The 20,520-nt window shown below is 46.0% G+C and overlaps 1 protein-coding gene across 2 annotated transcripts in view; it reads right to left on the bottom strand.

Annotated features, from left to right (window-relative positions):
* Positions 1-20,520, bottom strand: part of wnt7bb (wingless-type MMTV integration site family, member 7Bb) — a 50,657-nt gene that overhangs the window by 4,247 nt on the left and 25,890 nt on the right. For both annotated transcript variants that reach the window (XM_080761253.1, XM_080761252.1), the window contains exon 3: positions 3,902-4,173. In XM_080761253.1, the coding sequence (XP_080617379.1) occupies positions 3,902-4,173 (272 nt within the window). The remainder of the gene's footprint in view (positions 1-3,901; positions 4,174-20,520) is intronic.

The raw sequence follows: 20,520 nt of genomic DNA, 5'->3' as shown, positions 1-20,520 counted from the left end.
GAGGAAAGTGGGGGATGGGGTTTGAATGGGCTACATTAACACCTCTCTTAATGGGTCCCGTACAGGACCCCTTTAACCCAATTAAAGGAAACTCGCAGACTTGCTGTGTACTTGTTGCATGAAATGTACAGTTTGGTTGGCAGGGCATTTTTCCAGTGAAGCTTTCTTTCCTGGCGGTTCGCCTCGTCAGCGCTACTAGTAGTCATCGTTTCTATCAGACGGAAGAAACCAAATAAATAAATAAAATATAAGTTGCTCATTAGCAGGGTTGGATTTGCTGGGGGGAATGGGAGGGGGATATACATTTTTTAAAATGCACACACACACACACACACACACGCACACACACATGCACACACACACACACACACACACACACACACACACACACACACACACACACACACACGCACACATTTTCTTTCCTCTTTTTTACAAATGGAACCTTGCATCCATGCATTCTGTGGTCAGGAGGGGTCCTCCATTTGGGGACATTTGATTGAAAAAACATGAGTCCCCCCCCCCCCTCCCTTAAGTAACATAAAGGTCAGGGTCAACTGACAATCTACGTCTCGGATGTTGATGCAAAAAGGAGAACTCCCTCCCCCCCCCGCCAAAGAAAAAGAAGAAAAAAGAAGAAGCAAAACCGCAATGAATGCCTGGGTAAAGGAACCGGGCCTTCTGACGGACGCATGGAAACATTTACTTAAAGCGTGTCCATCAAAAGTCTCCGCTCTGTTACCAATTAGTCCAATGTGACCGGATTCCCCTCTTAAAGATCACTTGTCAGACGCAGGGCCTTCCACAGATGAAAGGGATCAAATGATTCACTGGGTGTTCCTGTTACATCCCCCCCCCCCGTTCAGTCACGGAATCCATTGAGACCATGTAAGTTAGTGTCTCTCTGCTGGCTTATCGGTGATCTCAAACAGTGCTTCTCAAAGTGGGGGTTCGTCGCTCGAAAAGGTTCCATGCGAGTACTCCAGGATAAACGTATTATTCCAAAGATGAGGACAATGTGGTGAAAATGACGTCAGGTCATATTCTTTCTCTCTCTCCACCTGCAGTGTCAGAATTCCGTACTAAATCAAATTTAACAGCACAGATCTTCTCTACGGGGGGGTCCCTGACTCCCTGCCCCTGGCACAAAGCCTTTGCAGATGGACGCCTGTGGCCAAATTCATATCAATTTGGTACTTCTTGGCATGAAAATGTTTGAGAATCACCGACTTAAAAACAAGTCCATAGATTTGGCTGCCACATGACATCATGTCACGTTGGAGGGGCTGGCGCCACAGAAAAACAAATTGTACTTACTTTAGAGGGGCGCTAGACCCTCCTATATGTCCAGCTTTTGATGTGTGTCCACAAACTTTGTCCTACACAAAACATTAAATTCCTATTGGCAATGAATGGAGAATCTTACGCCATCTATCTAATGAACCATGTCTGTCTGTCTGTCTGTCTGTCTGTCTGTCTGTCTGTCTGTCTGTCTGTCTGTCTGTCTGTCTGTCTGTCTGTCTGTCTGTGTAATCCATGTAACTCGAGAACCGTTCACCCCACCGAAGTCAAGTGTGTCAAGTCGGTCGGACCCACGGTTGTCTAGAACCGCCCCAAAAAGGCCTCCGTCAGGATCCATATATGGAGCTGGCCTGTTCTGACATCATTCTGACGTCTGCATAGACTCCTTATATGGGCATGCCTGACAAAGAACTCCATATATAAGCATAAAAGGGACACAGACATAATATCTGGGTGGGGCATTAATTAACATGGCATGCCACGTGTGTGTGTGTGTGTGTGTGTGTGTGTGTGTGTGTGTGTGTGTGTGTGTGTGTGTGTGTGTGTGTGTGTGTGTGTGTGTGTGTGTGTGTGTGTGTGTGTGTGTGTGTGTGTGTGTGTGTGTGTGTGTGTGTGTGTGCGCGCGTGTGTGTGCACGTGCGGTCAGTGCGTGCGTGTGTGGTGTTGCGCTTTCACACATTGAATGGACGCAGTCAAATGGCAGCGACATGTTTTGGTATGGCGTGGGGAGAACTGCAATAATATCCTGTTCCTGGACTTGACACCCTTCATAATAATCCCATGAAAAGAACCAGAGGGGTCGGTGGTCGGGGGTGGTGGCAAACCTCCCCTCCCAGTGCACCATGGGTTATTAATTAGATCCATTTGTCACCAAAGGTTCATCTCTTCTCTGCTTGTCACGCCTCCCTCTTCCTTCGATTATGAGATTTCAGTTGACGTGTGTTTTGTGGGAGGGCAGGTCAGGTTGTGGTCTCCTGGTGGCGCAATGATAGGCCAATGTGCCTAGTAGGAAAGTCTGTGAAAGATTGCACTTAAATTGCACGCTGCGTTCATGATTTGAGGAATTCTGTTCCAAAAATGCCTTTTGCAAAAATCCACCTGTTGGTGGCGCTATAACAGGCCAATGTGAAAAGGGTGGGATATATTCCTCAGCCTAGTAGGAAAGTCTGTGAAAGATTTCAAGTAACTTTCGTTCATTTCTGACCCCTCTATCACACGAAATTATGTTTTTTGTGTCCATATCACTATGCCCAAAAAAGAGTTCCATGTGATAGAGGGGTGAAATTATTTTAGGAATAGGTCAACAATACAAATTACGTTAGTTTTTGATCTCATTTACTTTTACTGCGTGGCCCCAGTGACCCCACAAAGTGCATTTGACCTCCTGCCTTTGACCAGTCTGTTCTGCATTTGGGGTCCTACTTCTGAATTGCATCATGACAGTGTGGCGTGTGTGTGTGTGTGTGGAGGGAGGTCCTCCATTCACACTGTTTCAAAAATCACAGATCGAGCCTTGCATGGCCTGACAAAACCTTTCAGTCATGGGATTTTAATTTTACTAGTCCTAACCTATAATCGATCATCCAATGCAGGACACAAGTCCCTCCCTTCCATAATATGACACCCTGGCCAACACTCCCGCAGGCGTCTGTTTTCTTTTTCATGTTTGGGTTTTGTTGACTAGGCTCCATGCAATTTGCTCTGATGTTAGACATTGTAAGTCACTCTTAGATAAGCATGTCTGATAAATGTCTACAAATGTAAATGATCTCTCTCTTCTGCCGCTACCATTAATCTTCTGCTCTGTGATGACGAAGAGCAGACAAACATGTCCGCGGTGACGTTGCCAACCCACGCCTTTCGGGGGGATGAAAAGGACACCCCGCTAGGGTGGAAATAAAATCTGCGAATGCGGTGATCAATCAAGGGGTGATTCAGCCACCCTACTAGGACCCTCGGGAGGCTGTCATCCGCAAGCACTCATCAAGACACTTGCGTTGCATATCTTTAATGTCCCCCACAATGCAGAAGCACACACACACACACACACACACACACACACACACTTAAGTGTGACATAGATGTCACAATACTGATTCTCACAGATCGTCTCTGTCGGGTGGAAACCTCATACCATGTATCCAAAACTTACTTTTCAATTAAAAAATGGCAAAAGCAGATCGACAAGCTTAAAATATGTCGCTTCGCGCCCCATTTCCAGCTTGCGGATCTGATACTTTTTATGCTTTTGTGTGACGCTGTATTATGATCAAGTAGGGCGTTCATTTACGAAAAAGCACAAAAAATGAATATGGAGGTTGCTGCTCGACAGCAACGATATAGGTATTTCTCAAACATATTAGGAACATAATACCAAAGAATGAAATTGAATGATGAAAAGGGAGGGACATGTCTGGTATCACACAGACCTAACCTCTTTCAACATGGCCAACATAGCAGATGTACAAGCTCACAATAATCCCACAACGCGTCAAGCTGCGACACGCTGTGAGCTTGTCCATTGGCTATTTTCAGCTAAAGCACACACTATAGTACAGAGCCTGGAAGGACTCCCACCACACAAGGGGGTCGCGTTTACCTTCCTCCCCGCCTCGTTGTTGTGCAGGTTCATCAGGCGTCGCGGCGTCTTCTTGATCTCGCGGGCGTCCACGAAGCGGCGGGAGAACTCGATGCCGTACTTGATGTCGGCCGAGCAGCCTCCCCACTTCCAGCCCTCCTCCTGGTTGTAGTAGCCCTGCTTCTCGCGGTCGCAGCCGCACTGCGACAGGTTGCCCTGGCTGCAGGCCGCCGTGATGGCGTGGGCCACGGCCGCGGCTGTGATGGCATAGGTGAACGCCGCTTCCCGGCTGCCTGGAAGAGAGGCACAGAGAGAGGGTTCAGGAACACTGAAGAGAGGCACAGAGAGAGGGTTCAGGAACATTGCCTGGAAGAGAGGCACAGAGAGAGGGTTCAGGAACACTGAAGAGAGGCACAGAGAGAGGGTTCAGGAACACTGAAGAGAGGCACAGAAAGAGGGTTCAGGAACACTGCTGCCTGGAAGAGAGGCACAGAGAGAGGGTTCAGGAACACTGCAGTGACACGGCATAGGTGAAGGTGAACGCCACTTCCTGGAAGTACCGGGGGGGGAAGGGGGGGGGGGGGGTAGTTTCCCCCCGGCCCGTGACTCCAGAGGGCCCGGGGCTGTCAGATGATCCATCGACGACCACACAGCATTACACAGTCACTCATGACACATACCCATTCAAAGCGTTATCTCTCAGGGCGCTACAAATATATCTACACATCCTGCAAGTTCACTTAATAGCACTTTACACATAATTATGCACTTTGAATGCATCAGCACTATCTCCTGCCAATGTTGCCTGCTCCTTTTACCTTTTCATGTTTTTTAAAAGGCTTTGCCTCTTTTTAATGTGTCTATTGTTTTTAAATGTGAAGCATCAGAATGGTATTTTGCTCCCCTATATGCCCAGTGTATATTGTGGAAGTGACAATAAAATCTGATTGATTGACTTAAGAAATAAAACTAGTGTTGACTAATCATTACAAGTATAGCTCTTATTTTGAAGAGGAAGAGGAAGAGGAAGTCTGTTCAGTTGTAGCCTGCCCTACTTTCATGACAGACAGTTGTTTTTCAGATCATGATGCCGGGAGGGAAGGACTGACAGACTGATTGTAAACATTGATTAGAAGTGATGGTGGTGGTGGATTGCTTTTAGCCAAAGTTTACCATATTATGAAAGCCATGATGCTGCCCTTCTTTGACTTAAACAATGTGTACACACTTTGGAATATACGTTACACATGGCAGAAGTGGATCCTATCAAGCTACTGCGGCGGTAGCCAGTATTAGGTGAGTCATTACTTGTAAAAGTATCACACTGACCCTGGTAAAATCAGCAGCAGCAGCTGCCCAAAACATTTAACAGGTAGGCAGGCAGGCTACAGTAGGCCTACAGTACTGTCACTGCCTGCGAGGATGTACTTGGAACTGTTTGCTCGACTGGCCGCCGTGCCATATCATAAGTGGGTCCACCTTTTACCTGCTGCAGCTCTGCGGTCTGGTTCTTGCACACATGCAGCAAGCATACAAAGAACTACGATTTGTAGCTTGTCTGACACCTTAATCAAGTTGAGAGAGCAACTTTGTCACGGGGAAGCCCCTGCCCTATATATATATCGTACAAATGACATTGTTATTATTCCACACAATGATTGCAACAGGTTTAAATATGTTTATATTTGGATTGACTGATACTGAAGTTGCATTGGTACTGTTTGTTTGTCACCAGCTGCCTCTCCTCTGCAGTGCTGGCACTCTAGATTGGAGGGTGCCAAGTATTGTAGAGGAGGAGGGGTGTTTGTTCCTGTGTGTATTATGTTTGGTCTTTATGTTAGGCCCTGTGAAGTGTATATTCCTCTAAAGTATAGTAGTGTGGAAGATTACTCGTAGGCCTTAGTTGGCCGTGTGGTTGAGTCAATTAATTGCCACTTGCTGATTAGGGGATTGTTTGCCCCACCTGTATAAAAGCAGGATTTCTGCAGGTGGAGGCAGTTCAGTATTACCTGAGGCTAGGAGAGACATCAGGGAGAGCTGCAAGCCAGGACCTCGTCGAAGGTTAAATAGCCTGTAACAGTCTCTCAAGATCTGTTGTGTTTTCTTAAAGTTTAGCCAGCAGGTGTATTTTGTCTCCTAATTTTGGAATGTTATTTTGGCCAGTATTTATTACTTTTTGTATTGTCACTGCACTTTGGAGGTAACTAAAATGCCTGAAATATACTTGTGGACCTGTTCCGCCTCTGGCACAGAGAGAGGGTTCAGGAACAATGCAGTGTGGGGCGACAGTCAGGGCTGGTTGGGAAGAAACCTCTTATCTCCATGTATTAAGTGTTTGTGTTATTGTTTTTTTGGGGGGGGGGATTAATGGCCCTATACCTGATCATACTGCCTGTAGCATCACGCAAAAGCATCAAAAGCCAGATGTACAAGCTTGAAACGTGACGCGAAGTGATGCGTCTTGAGCTTGTAGATCTGCTATACTATACTTTTTTGAATCCTGAAATGTCCCAGGTTCATTTTTTCTACCCGACAGAGACGATATATATTTAATTATAACCAAAATAATGACTATGTTTTTGTTTTGTTTTTAATAATAGCAAAATGAACATATATCTGTGATAACCCAAATGTGTTTTATGCACACTTTTGGAGAATATTTTACAGTTTAACAATAAACTGAGATCAGTGATCACATGATCATCAAGTACTAAGATTATACCAGGAAAAATATAACAGGAGAAATTATGTTTTTATGTGGCCACACCCACCAGTTCATTAAGTATACCTGGTTTTCACCTTAGAGAAAAAGTACAAAAATCACGGCACTCCATCTTTACGTTGAGAATTCCATCTCTTTTTCAATTTCAACAAATTCACACCTGGCCTGGGAGCTGACCAGTACAGCCACAGTCTTCTACTGTTGTACTGGTAGCTGACCAGTACAGCCACAGTCTTCTACTGTTGTACTGGGAGCTGACCAGTACAGCCACAGTCTTCTACTGTTGTACTGGGAGCTGACCAGTACAGCCACAGTCTTCTACTGTTGTACTGGGAGCTGACCAGTACAGCCACAGTCTTCTACTGTTGTACTGGGAGCTGACCAGTACAGCCACAGTCTAAAACTGTTGTACTGGGAGCTGACCAGTACAGCCACAGTCTTCTACTGTTGTACTGGGAGCTGACCAGTACAGCCACAGTCTAAAACTGTTGTACTGGGAGCTGACCAGTATACAGCCACAGTCTTCTACTGTTGTACTGGGAGCTGACCAGTACAGCCACAGTCTAAAACTGTTGTATTGCAGGGAGCTTTTGTCAGATGCGCTTAACTAGACTGACTGAGAATCATTTGTACACACGAGCATGTGTGTGTGTGTGTGTGTGTGTGTGCGCACACACACACACACACGTCATTATAGTAGGACACGAGTAAACAACCAGGTAAACAATGGACCTATAGCATCTGTCTAAATCATTGGTTCTCAAAGTGGGGTCTGGGGACCCCCAGTGGTCCTTGAGGGGGTTCTAGGGGGGTCCCCAGCATAATACAGCCTCAGAATCATTTTAACCACTTTATCCACTCTGCAAGTTTGTAGATCTGACCTGAGATCTATTGAAAATGTTTGGAACATTCTGAATCATTTATTTATTTATCTTCAATTTTCCACGGCCGAATACATATCAATTTGTAAAAAAAAAAAAACGTCCTACTATAAATGCGCCACGTCTCTGCGTACGTGTGAGACATACAAGCAATTTCCAGCCTCTGCCTCAGTCAATTGATTGCCATGGCAACCCCACACCTGACAATTATTGATTAGCCTACTTAACCAGTCCACTTTTCACAGTCTGTATCTGCCTGTGTCTGAAGAGGGCAAACTGAGTCCACTTTTCAGTTTGCCCTCTTCACACACGGGCATATACAGAGATCTCCATGTGGGACACAGACAGATAGTTAAAACGGGTGCTATGACAAGTTGACAACGGGTATTATTAGGTTCCCAAGTTGCATCGTTCTCAAGTAGGCCGGTAGCCGACGGGCACGAACAGGTCTAGGTTGACTAACCAGTGGTCTAAAAATGACATGGTATCTACATCTTAACATTGTGGGGAGCTCGGTGTTGGGACTACACTACATCCCTGGGCCCATACAGCCACCACACACTGCATCTCTGGGCCCATACAGCCACCACACACTGCATCCCTGGGCCCATACAACCACCACACACTACATCCCTGGGCCCATACAGCCACCACACACTGCATCCCTGGGCCCATAAGGCCACCACACACTACATCCCTGGGCCCATACGGCCACCACACACTGCATCCCTGGGCCCATACGGCCACCACACACTGCGTCCCTGGGCCCATACGGCCACCACACACTGCATCCCTGGGCCCATAAGGCCACCACACACTGCATCCCTGGGCCCATACAACCACCACACACTGCATCCCTGGGCCCATACAACCACCACACACTGCATCCCTGGGCCCATACGGCCACCACACACTGCGTCCCTGGGCCCATACAACCACCACACACTGCATCCCTGGGCCCATAAGGCCACCACACACTGCGTCCCTGGGCCCATACGGCCACCACACACTGCATCCCTGGGCCCATAAGGCCACCACACACTGCATCCCTGGGCCCATACGGCCACCACACACTGCATCCCTGGGCCCATACAACCACCACACACTGCATCCCTGGGCCCATAAGGCCACCACACACTGCGTCCCTGGGCCCATACGGCCACCACACACTGCATCCCTGGGCCCATAAGGCCACCACACACTGCATCCCTGGGCCCATACGGCCACCACACACTGCATCCCTGGGCCCATAAGGCCACCACACACTGCATCCCTGGGCCCATACGGCCACCACACACTGCATCCCTGGGCCCATACAACCACCACACACTGCATCCCTGGGCCCATACGGCCACCACACACTGCATCCCTGGGCCCATACGGCCACCACACACTGCATCCCTGGGCCCATACAACCACCACACACTGCATCCCTGGGCCCATACGGCCACCACACAGAGCAGTGCTGGGTCCACAGAGCAGGGAGGAGAGCCCGTCTAGGTGCTCTGTCCAAAGTGCTGAATTCCTTCGCAGGAGCACCTTGGTGCAGCTGGCCATGATCAAAACACAGCTGGGGTCTCTCTCTCTCTCTTTCTCTCTCTCCCTCCCTCTCTCGCACTCTCTCAGTGGCTCAAACGTTTACATTTCCATATGTAGTTCTCGGAGTGAGTTACAGACCGGTAAGGATCCTTGTGGAACCCCCTCAAGGAACCCTATAGGGTCCCTGCTGGACCCCACTATGAGAACCACCGCTCTTACAGGGCTCCGCTGCCTTTACTCATTCTGCTCCCCACTGCAGAACGGTCCATTTCACTGAGAGTGAAAAAATCAACCTGAAAATGGAATCTGGTGAAATAAGAATGAAATTTTAAACACTTTTACAGTTCACGATCTAAATGAATGTTTGTGTTATGGACAAGATGACGTAAATCTTCCCTTCATTGTCAATGGCGTTTTTAAAAACAAACAAACAAACTAAAAACAAACTTTAAAACTGTATATAGGAGGGGCTAGCACCCCTCAAAAACAATCCAGTAACATCATTTTACGGGCATAGCCTACCTTCTGTCTCACACTGACACAAAACCAGGAATAATATTCCCAAAACGGTTAAATTGGAGGGAATGTTTATGTTTTCCTGCAGCAAATTACAACAAATTCAGTGGAAATTATAGGGGGAACAAAAACACAGAACGCCTCAGACATGGGAGAAGGTATAGAGTAAAAAGGCCCATGTCATTTTGCCCGACCAAACAAACTTTTAACAATTTTGAAAGTTACTTAGACGTAAAATCACTGCTTATTTTACCTTGTTTTACAGGCACAAACACTGTGGTTAGATAGAGTGAAGGCTGCTGGTTGCGAGTTGGAACTCGGCCTGGCCATGACTACTGTGCTCTAGGTTAGGAAAGTCACTTTTGGTGTTTTTTCGGGGTTTTTTGCCTTCCTTCAACTGATTTAGTGGTGTATTTTTCAACATTTATGAGGCAATTTACATTAATGCGATAATTGTGGCTTTCAGCCGATTCATAGTAATTTGCGTTTTGTATCGCAGTCTTTCCCTCTTTTCCAGGAGCCTTTTCTTTTTTTTGCATCCATAATTTACATTTCGGGAGAGATTTTTATGAACTTCCACGGGCATTTTTCTGCTCCAAGAAAGACCCACTTAATTTCCTATCCTGGCACCGCAGTGGAGCTAATCCTCACTGTCGTGCAGTGGAAACCTTGTATGTCCAAATGCCATACTTTTCAGGAAAAACCTGTGTCGCAATGGACCCAATGTATTCACAAGTTCTTCTTAATACTTTTCATTGGTTTAATATGTAATAAAATATCCACAAAGTCACGAACACACTTAATTTATGAAAAAACTCAAAAGGTTATAATAATATGCAGATAAGAGGTTTCTGCGCGAAAGCGACAATGATAAAATAGGGTATAGGCAATTGATTTACAATACAAAAAAAGACAAATAAGTAGAAATATGGACATACAGGCTTTCTGCCTGACAACGGCAACCAATGTAATGCTCTATGGCCACTCTGTTGCCTGCAACAGGGACTGACTCACAACCGCTCTCTGGTTTAGCTGCACTGAGCTGCGCCCCACCAGCCTGTGGTAGCGTGCAACCACCCACCCCCACCCACCTCTCACACTACATGCACACACACACTAGACGTATACGCACGTACGCCCGCCACATACACACTCGTGCATTCACGAGTGAACGTATACCACGTTAAACACACACACACACACACACATGCATAGGCTATACAAATAGAGATACCCGCTGCGAGAAAAACATTGTGTGCGCGCACGCACATACGCACACACGCACACACACACACACACACACACACACACACACACACACACTTGTGTTTTGTATTGTATTACTATACTTTTGAGGACATCAACATTTTAGGAAAATTGAAAATAGCCGAACAATTGCCGGCAAATAGCAGATCCACAAGCTCACAGCATGCTGCAGATTGGCAGATTGTCTGTGTGTAACATCGCCACACAAACATTTATTTAGGTAAAACCCTAACCCTATCTCTACACAACTTTACCATTTATCTTGTGGGGACCAGCAAAGCCGTCCTTACAATGTCTATATTTCTCCAATTCTACTACTTGTGGGGACAGATGGCCCTCACAAGAATAGCAATGCAAGTGCACGCACACGCGCACACACACACACACACACACACACACACACACACACACACACACACACACACACACACACACACAGTGAGTTTAATGGTAAAAACAGGAACAAGGCAGTTTCCAGAGAAAGGGTGTTTCCCTGTGTGCCATAGATGCATGCCTGTTACTGGAGACCAATGACCCTCCACTGTTCATAGGGAAAATCATGATGATGATGATGATGATGATGAGTGTATTGGTTGTCACCCCCCTTCCCACCCCCCCGTGGGTCTTCTTGCCACTGCCAGTGCCCCGCCTGGCCTGGGCATCATCGTAATGAGAGACAATTACGCCATCAGCCGGCCAATGGAACTCTGGGCAGCGAGCCCCCCCCCCCCCCCCTATTCCTGCCGCTGAGAGCTTTTCAACACTTTCATGTCACATCAAACAGTTCCCCTGAATGTCACTGAATGTCACGGAAGCCATCATCAGCTTCTCCAGACGACCTCACATTTAACGGCGGAAGAGGAGGAGTTTGGTGTCGACATGTACGTTCGCTGACATTTCTCACTTCCTATATTGCACTGGAGTGCGGGGAGAGCAAACTTCCATCATATCGGTTCCGCTACTGTAATTAGCTTATTTACGCGTGCCGGTATGCACCTCCCGTTAGAACAGTATGACGGGGTTACAATATGTTTTGTCTTTGGATGGGAGGATGTTGTGAGCACAGTATGCAAAGCACCCATAACAGCAGCTTAAAAACCCCTAAAGCGCTCTGGTCGGCCCCAGAGCCCTGACAGGCCCCAAGCTGTAACCACCCTGGGATAGTCTCGCTGGCTGCCAGTGGAAAATTGGAGTGACCAGAAAAACCTCAATGAACTTGGAGAGGTCTGGGCGGAGAAGAATAGGGTGGGGAGGAGGGGGATTAAACCAGATGTCTAATGGAGTTTAGTGGCAAGTGTCTGCGACACTGTCCAAGATGGCGGGGGGTGGGGAGACCCGAGTGCCGTCACGGAAGGTATAAAGGGCAGGCAAACTGGATGAAACGTAATACACCTATTTGGAGGCCTGAAGTCCCCAAGGTGTAGTTAGGTATAGCAGAGACCTTTTTGACGTACAAGCAGCCCCAGTTTGATATAGTCACTGATTAGGCCCCGGACCCCCCATTTTATACAATGTTTTATCTCTGGGACCCCCAATGTACACTGTACAATCCTCAGGTTCCATCTGCACAGTGTACACTCTTAGAGTTACAGAACCGTATATGGGTCCACAATATTTGGACTCGATCTTAGAACGTACAAGCGCCGTGTCCCCCCCCTTCACATCGACTGACCACGTCACTGTGGCCAGCGGCCAGGCGGCCAGCCTCTCTCTCTCTCTCGTGCGTGAGCGCCATAGAGATTCTATGGCCTTCGCGTCTCTTTGAGCAAGTCTTTGGGTGAACGCAGGAACGCGCTGGAAAACATTTGCGGACGCATGCGGTGTCCCCAGGGCCACTCGATCTGTGTTTTAGAGCCGGATGGCGGATGTCGTGCCACCAAAACAAACGTCACATGACGAAGCACACGCAGAGATTTACAACCTGAGAGAGTACAGGCAGTGCTGTGCATGCTGGGTGTACACACAGCGGAGAGAGAGAGAGGAGGCCAGCTGTGGTAGCAACACTCGCTCTGACCTCGGCAAGCTCTCTCTGTGTCCTCACAGGCCTTCACCACCGACAGGCCACTGCTGCCGCATGCCGCGGTGGGGAGTAAACGACAAGTACATTTACTCAAGTATACTCAGGTCAAATCCAGGCTGGTGCAAGTGCATCGCAGGAGTATAAGTATGAAGAAGGAAACGGCACTGGAGAAAACTCCGACAATTTAAATCCCTATCAGGTCACCGTGACCTGATGACCTCGAAACATTGTCAGATTATTTGCATGCACCCTGTTATTACAGACGCTTTAAACTGTCCCAGTTCTCTCCGACGCCTTTCGTCCTTTACTCAAGTATTGCAAGCTACTTAAAGAGATAGTTCACTTCCCAAAAATGAATTCATGGAAATCGTTTAGTTTTTATCGCATTCCTGAGCCAATATTCCAATGTTTGAAAGTAAACAGTAAACAGAATTGGACAAGCTTAAAGCACACACACACGCACGCACACACACACGCACACACACACACACACACACACACACACACACACACACACACACACACATTATATTACTCGTCATCAAGTCCATAGATAAATTACACATTAGGCTTCTTCTTCTTCTTGTTGTCGTATGTCTGCAAGTCGGTCAGTTACAACATAAGATGTGGTTGAGCCACAGCTGAACACATTGCTGTCCCTTCTCAGTGAACTCTGAATGTAGCTTTAACCTTTTAACAAGAATCTTTGAACATTAGGATAATAAACTGTATATTCCTCAATATATGGACTGTACCTGGACAGTACTTTTCCATATAGTGTCGCTGTTGGGCAATGACCAACTATTTCCATTTTTATTATTATTATTATTATTTATATCAATAAATAGTTCAAACATAAACAATGTATGAACATACATACGTTAAAACTATATTTTTTTTGTTAAACAATTAAAGCTGTATATTATGATAGCAGCCATTGCTATATAATAGTGTTTGTTCAGTAACGGGGGTCTTCCCGTCTCTGCAGTTCTTGAATGAACACACAATACATTTTCAGGTCGGTTGCAGATGTTCTCCCAATCAGGAGAGAGTATCCATTCATCAGCTTCATTTTTATAGTGTCCCAGTTCCGATTTCATTTCTTAGTATCATCATTTCCTATTTCACTTGTTTAATCTGTATTCTGTCTGAGTCTGAGCAAAAACGCGTGGCTAGATGTGTGCAGCACTGCAGGTCATTGTGTACATTTTGTTAATTTTGTATAAATATGAATCCTGAAAAGTAACTGTTGAGTGCTTCTCATGGGGGGGAGCAGTTGTGCTTAAGTGCCTTGCTCAGGGACACCTTGACAAATTGCCAGAGGGATGTCTAACTCTGAGAGTACCGTATAACGATCCATTTGGTTCCTTAACTAATCAGTCATTTTGCTGGTGGAGACCACCTGGAACCCCCCTCAAGGACCCCTGAGGGTCCTCAGACCCTACTTTGAGAACAAGTGTTACAGTTACAACTGAAACAATGTTAGGCTAGGTGTTTTCATGGATACGTTGTCCCTCGTTTGATCACAGAGTGATGGAGAGTGATGGACAAACAATAGCATCCTCACAGAGAACAAAGGGAAAAGTGTCACCTACTGGTGATCATCTGCCTCTGCAGTTGTGGTTATTATTATGGATTCGAGTTCTCAGTCATTTCAGAGTCATTTGTATTCCGTGTAAATCAGCATATCTTCTATATGGAATTATGTCAGCGTAAAAAGCCTATCCATGCTTGTAGCTAGATAGCCTTTCTTTTCGGTTATTTAAAGACTCTTGCAATAGAAGTTCAATCTTCCAGAGAACCCTATTGAACCCGATATTTCAAAAAAGCAAAAGGTCAAAGCCAAAATCTGCAATTTCTTCCAACTGGCTGGCTGTTGGGCTACCAAAATGTCATTTAATTGTACATAGTGTGCTAATTGTTTATGGAGCACAGTGCTAAGATGTGTGGGGGCTCCTTTCATGCCATTTCACACAATTTGTCAAACAATAGGACTTGGCCGAACAAAAGTTTCAGTCATGAGAGATTAATCCCTGTAGTTATGTGTATGGTTTTATAGTTTTTTCCCCCCCACCATAACTCTGAGAGATTGGAGTCGGTTGTATTTGTGCACTCTCTGGGTCCATTTGGAATCTCCTCAAGGAACCCTGAGGGTCCCTACAGACCCCACTTTGAGAAACACTCAAATATGAAATGACTTAAATGTGTTGATGTCTTATTATATTATTCCATTCACTCCAAGCCCATACTGTATTCAGTGTATTGTAACACGTTGCCCTGTAAGCTGCTTTGGGTACAAGCATATCAGGAATGAGTTAGAGTTAGATATTAATCTGTTAATATTCTATGCCTTGTTGATGAATTGAATACATAGGACCACAATGGAAACAAGTCCCCAGGACATTTTTGTGTTCCTTTAAGCCTATAATGTTTTACTGTACCAGTATTATGACTGACAGCATTGCAGTATAATTTGTAATCATGCACATGTTATTTATCAAGAAACTCACATTGACATATATTTCCAGTATAGATAATTGCAGGTACATTTGCATTTAAATAGACGAAAATAGACAAACTAGAAAAAGTGGCCCTCGGGGCACAGGTCAGTCTGTGGCCTCCTGGTGGCACTATAACAGGCCAATGACAATGTGAAAAGGATGTCATTTGTTCTTACACCTTTGATGGCAATTGGATGTTTTGAGGCATTTTGTTCCAAAAATGTGTTTTGCAAAAATCCAACTGTTGGTGGCGCTATAACAGGCCAATGTGAAAAGGGTGGGATATATTCCTCAGCCTAGTAGGAAAGTCTGTGAAAGATGTCACGTAAATTGCACGCTGCGTTCATGATTTGAGGCTTTTTTTCAAAATGGGCCAATCTTGCACACTTTGAAAGGCAATGTTAGCCAATTAGGATGTAATATAAAATATGGGACAGATCCGTCTTGAGCACATGATTATAGAGATACTGTGTAACGATTTGCGGGATTTTTGGACAAAATCTGGAGAAGTAATATAAAAAAAATTGTTTTACAAAAGTCGGCCTCCTGGTGGCGCTATAACAGGCCATTCTGGAAAATGTGGGGCAGAGGTTCATCGTTGGCATCCAGGGAGTGTATCAAGGGTCCTGAAAGAATATTTGGCTATGCATTGTATTTGGCTATTGACTTCGTTTCCAAAACATGTCTAACATTGCATGAAATATAATAAGTAAAATAAGTAGTTTTTCGCCGAACTGGGCTGCATGATTGGTGATTGCAGTCTAATGTATAGCCTGGCCAGGCCAGCATGCTTTCTGGTCTAGTGGGGTGGGCACACATGGAGCATGCGCTGGAGAATAAAAAAACTCAACAAGATTGCGCTGCATTTCCAACTCGTCGATCTGTCTGTCCCTCCATAAAAATATATAAAATAAAGGCGAAAGCCACAAAAAAAAACATAAACAAAAGAAAACCAGTTAGGCCGGGCAGCTGGTGCAGCCGTCTGGGCACCTATAGACCTAACAGCGTGGCGCGGGTTCCACTCCGCCGTCTGGGCACCTATAGACCTAACAGCGTGGCGCGGGTTCCACTCCGCCGTCTGGGCACCTATAGACCTAACAGCGTGGCGTGGGTTCCACTCCACCGTCTGGGCACCTATAGACCTAACAGCGTGGCGCGGGTTCCACTCCACATCCCGATGAGCTTTGCTGCGTGCCGCCCGCCATCTCATCCCATTTCCTGTCAACTTCCAATCTATCAATAAAGGCAAGGTATACCCAAAAAAACAGTAACAGGAGATAACCGCCGGGACAGGTTTCTGCCTGACAACTCTGATATATAGTATCAAATAAAAAGTGATTATATATATATATAGTTCAACCATAAGCGGTCCTTGCATTGCTGGTGCTGAATCCGTGGCAACAGGGCCCCATGTTAAAGGGGGGGGACGGACAGAGGGGAGGACAGACGGCATAAGGAAAGCCCCTAGCTTTGTATACCAATCGCTGAACTGACTAATGCAGCTCCACTACTGTTTTCCGTTACGCTTTATGTACCGTTGCTATGAACATATGCTCCCAGCAAATTATAGACAAAGTTGTGGTCCATGAGGTTTGCAGCTAGAGGAATTAGCGCAGCCGTGTCCCTGTACAATAAAATAATATTGTTTTACCAGAACTAGGGCTCTGTACTGTACTGTAACTGTACTGTACATACTCTCACTCTATTGCCGCACTGTGGCGGCCTATACGCCGTAGCTGTACTTCCACTGTCGCCTGGAAATCGCATTTGTTCTGAAAAGCGTTACTTTTCAAGGGAAAAAAATTACCTGTGTTCCCATCATGCGTTCCCAGTTTTCGAGCTTGTAGATCTGGTAGTTTTTATGCTGTTGTGTGGTGTGACACTGTAGTATGATGAAGTATAGGTGAGGGCGTTACTTTACGGAAAAACACAAAAAGTTAGAATATGGACAATGACATGAGAGGTTTCTGCCTGACAGCGATTCCTAAAACACACAGACACATTTAAACACTTTCACGAAGAACACACACCCCGCCACACACACACACACACACACACACACACACACCCCGCCACACACATACACACACACACACAAAAGAGATAAGAGGTTTCTGTGCGACAGGGAACGACAGGGGGGGGGGGGTAGTTGGGGAATGAATGACATGCTTTGGCAGAGCCGTGCACCGTAAGTTCCTGAGTTTGATTCCGATAATAAGGAGGGCTTGAAGCAGTAAAGCTAAAAACAATTATGGGGGTATTTAAACCGTCGGTGGCATTAACCCATTTTGGGCGGGAACCCCTTTTGCTGTTTTAAACATTGTTATAATTTAGCTATTGAAAAATAGCAGATGGAAATATTTATTTCAGAAAACTGGAGGATTTAGAATCATTTTTTTTAAATGTTGAGGTCAGGCCTAAATGGGTTAAAAAACACTGAGGATCCCATGCACTAAGCTGCCTGCGAGGCATGGAAGGAAAGGGCTCTGCTGGCACACACACAACCTATATAGAAAAAGGCATATTTCTTTTCTTGACTGATCTCCCCGGGGTGCAAGAAGATGAAATGTTTTTTTTTTAAACGAGCAGTGCAAGGCTTGCTAAAACAAGCAGAGAATCTTTCTAACCCACACCCGCTTTATCCTAATAATGATACCAGAAGGCCTCACCTGTGTGTGTGTGTGTGTGTGTGTGTGTGTGTGTGTGTGTGTGTGTGTGTGTGTGTGTGTGTGTGTGTGTGTGTGTGTGTGTGTGTGTGTGTGTGTGTGTGTGTGTGTGTGTGTCACGTGCGTGCGTGCGTGCGTGCGTGTATGTGTTACTGTACAGTACTTGTGAGGACCAAATGTCGCCCACATGTATACCAGAATATGATAAACAGACCATTTTCCTGTTTTATGGCGAAAACAATACAGTTCATAAAATTTAAAATGTCCTAATGTTGATGTGTGTGTGTGTGTGTGTGTGTGTGTGCGTGTGTGTGTTCAAGTTCAAGTAAGGGCTGCAGTGCGTTTTAAGGATTTCCCTCGGTCGCAATTTGTTTCATTGTCAACGGGAAGCCCGTTGCTCGCAGTGCCGTGATATACTGTATATCACGTCGCACAGATCTCATCGCCATCATCATCATCATCATCATCATCATAACTATATAATCAGGGAGTCCAATAAAGCCACAGATGACATGTTTCCATTCCCGTAACAAAGAAAAACATCCAAAAATACTGGCATTTCCATATTCATTGATATTCATCAAACCTACAATAACACTTAAACCGTCTCAACAGCTTCCCCCCTTTCCCTCCTAAAGTCTCTACACTCGCACACGCAGAAGAATAATGGTCCTTAGATGGTTCTTTAAAAGGCTGTGGTGATGAACCAGCACCTACTGAAGATCCATTTGATTTAGTGAGCGGATCTTCATATTGGCCTTTTGGTTATTTGTGACACTATGAAGGTGGTTCTTTGAAGCACCTTTTAACCATGCACTTACACCGTAGTGTCCCCTATTTTTGGCATGTCTCAATAGGCAAACATTTGTCGTAAGCAGCATGATTTTTGCCAGAAGTGATTTGGGGCGGGGGGGGGGGGGGGGAGGAGTGGACCAAGTATAGACTAGAGTCCTGGGAGACACCAGTTAATGGTGTTAGATCGATAGGGTTTAATGATTAAGGGTTCTTCAAAAGAACCTTGGTCTGAAAGGTTCTTTCGTTGAACCAGAAAAAGCATCTTCTAATCAATGCATGGCATCATCACTTTGAAGAACCAGTTTCGGTTTCCACTTGACACCTTTATTTTTCTGTGTGCATGCAGCAGCCTCCCCAAACACCCCCCCCCCCCCCCCGTGAACAAGAGACAGCAAAACCAGCAGTCAATACCTCACCCAAGAGCCGGAGAGAGACCTCAACACCAGACCCGATCGGGTCCCGTAAGATACAACACACATACCTACACACACACACACCACACAGAAAGAGGTGACTTCTTAAAAGCCATCAGAACCATGAACAAATTGATCATAAGTACACATCATCTGCAGAATGTAAATTCTTCTAGCAGACCACCAGCGAGTATAGCAAGGAAAACCCTTGAACTCATAAATTTGATAAAACCAGCTCTACCAACGGCTAAAACCACCCTATTACTCGAAGGGATATCCAGACACTGGTGTCACACAACCATCTTAGCCTTAGAAGAACACTACACCACAGTCTTAAACACAACCAAACAAGAGTTAACAGATAACTTAACAGAGGACGAGGAGAAAAAAGCCTTTACCATAGCAATCAGATGGGCTAGAAAAAACTTAGGGAAAAGACTAACACATTTGGAGATAAACAAAGCTCAACTGATGATCACACAGCTCAGATCAAATAGAACTGTCATTTCTACCCCTCCCCCTCCTACTACTGTCTCTCTGCCTATTCCCACTTTACCCCCACCCCTCCCTCCTCCTCCTTCCTCTGATCCTGATATACCTATATCCACTCCCCATCGTTCTCCAAAAAAACCCCCCCCTTGTGTATCCACTGCCCCCCTCTCCCCACCCTCTCTGACCTCGACCCCCCCCATGTTCCCCACCATACTTATTTCCAAGACAATACTACCAACCATAGTACAGGTCCCCCCTAGAACGGATCTATCGGAAGTAGAGTTCCCCTCCCTGACCCTACCACCACAGAAGAGCCCACCACAGAGGCAAACACGAAGTAGGAGAGCCAATCCAAATGGCACGCCAAAACCCCAGAGGACTGACCACAACAGGACGGAACCAACAAAGAAGAAGACTACACAGGACCGGACCCAGGACACAGAAGCAGCCCCTAGGAGGACCAGGACAGACCCAGGAGAGAACCGAGAAAAGGAATCAGATGAACCAGAAATAGACGAGCCAAGGACCCCAGGGGAAGTCTACAAACACATCAACACCGGGAAGAAGAACCAACGTTGGAGACTATTCCCAAAGAAAAGCATCCTCATCATAGGAGACTCAAACATGAGCCAACTTCCATCTCTGACACGACCAGATCTGCAAGTGGATTGCTACCCAGGAATGGGCTTCCAACATACGAAGGCCCTACTAGAGAGGATACCGAGCAACACCACTGTAGCCTATTGCATCCTGTCGGTTGGGATAAACGAGAGAGGCCACGCTCCAAAACAAGCGCAGAGGGCATTGAGAGAGGCCATCGCAGCAGCAC

The sequence above is a fragment of the Protomyctophum bolini genome (assembly GCF_963924005.1).
Source record: "Protomyctophum bolini genome assembly, chromosome: 4".
Lineage (NCBI taxonomy): Eukaryota > Metazoa > Chordata > Actinopteri > Myctophiformes > Myctophidae > Protomyctophum > Protomyctophum bolini.
This window is presented reverse-complemented; position numbering and strand designations above follow the sequence as displayed.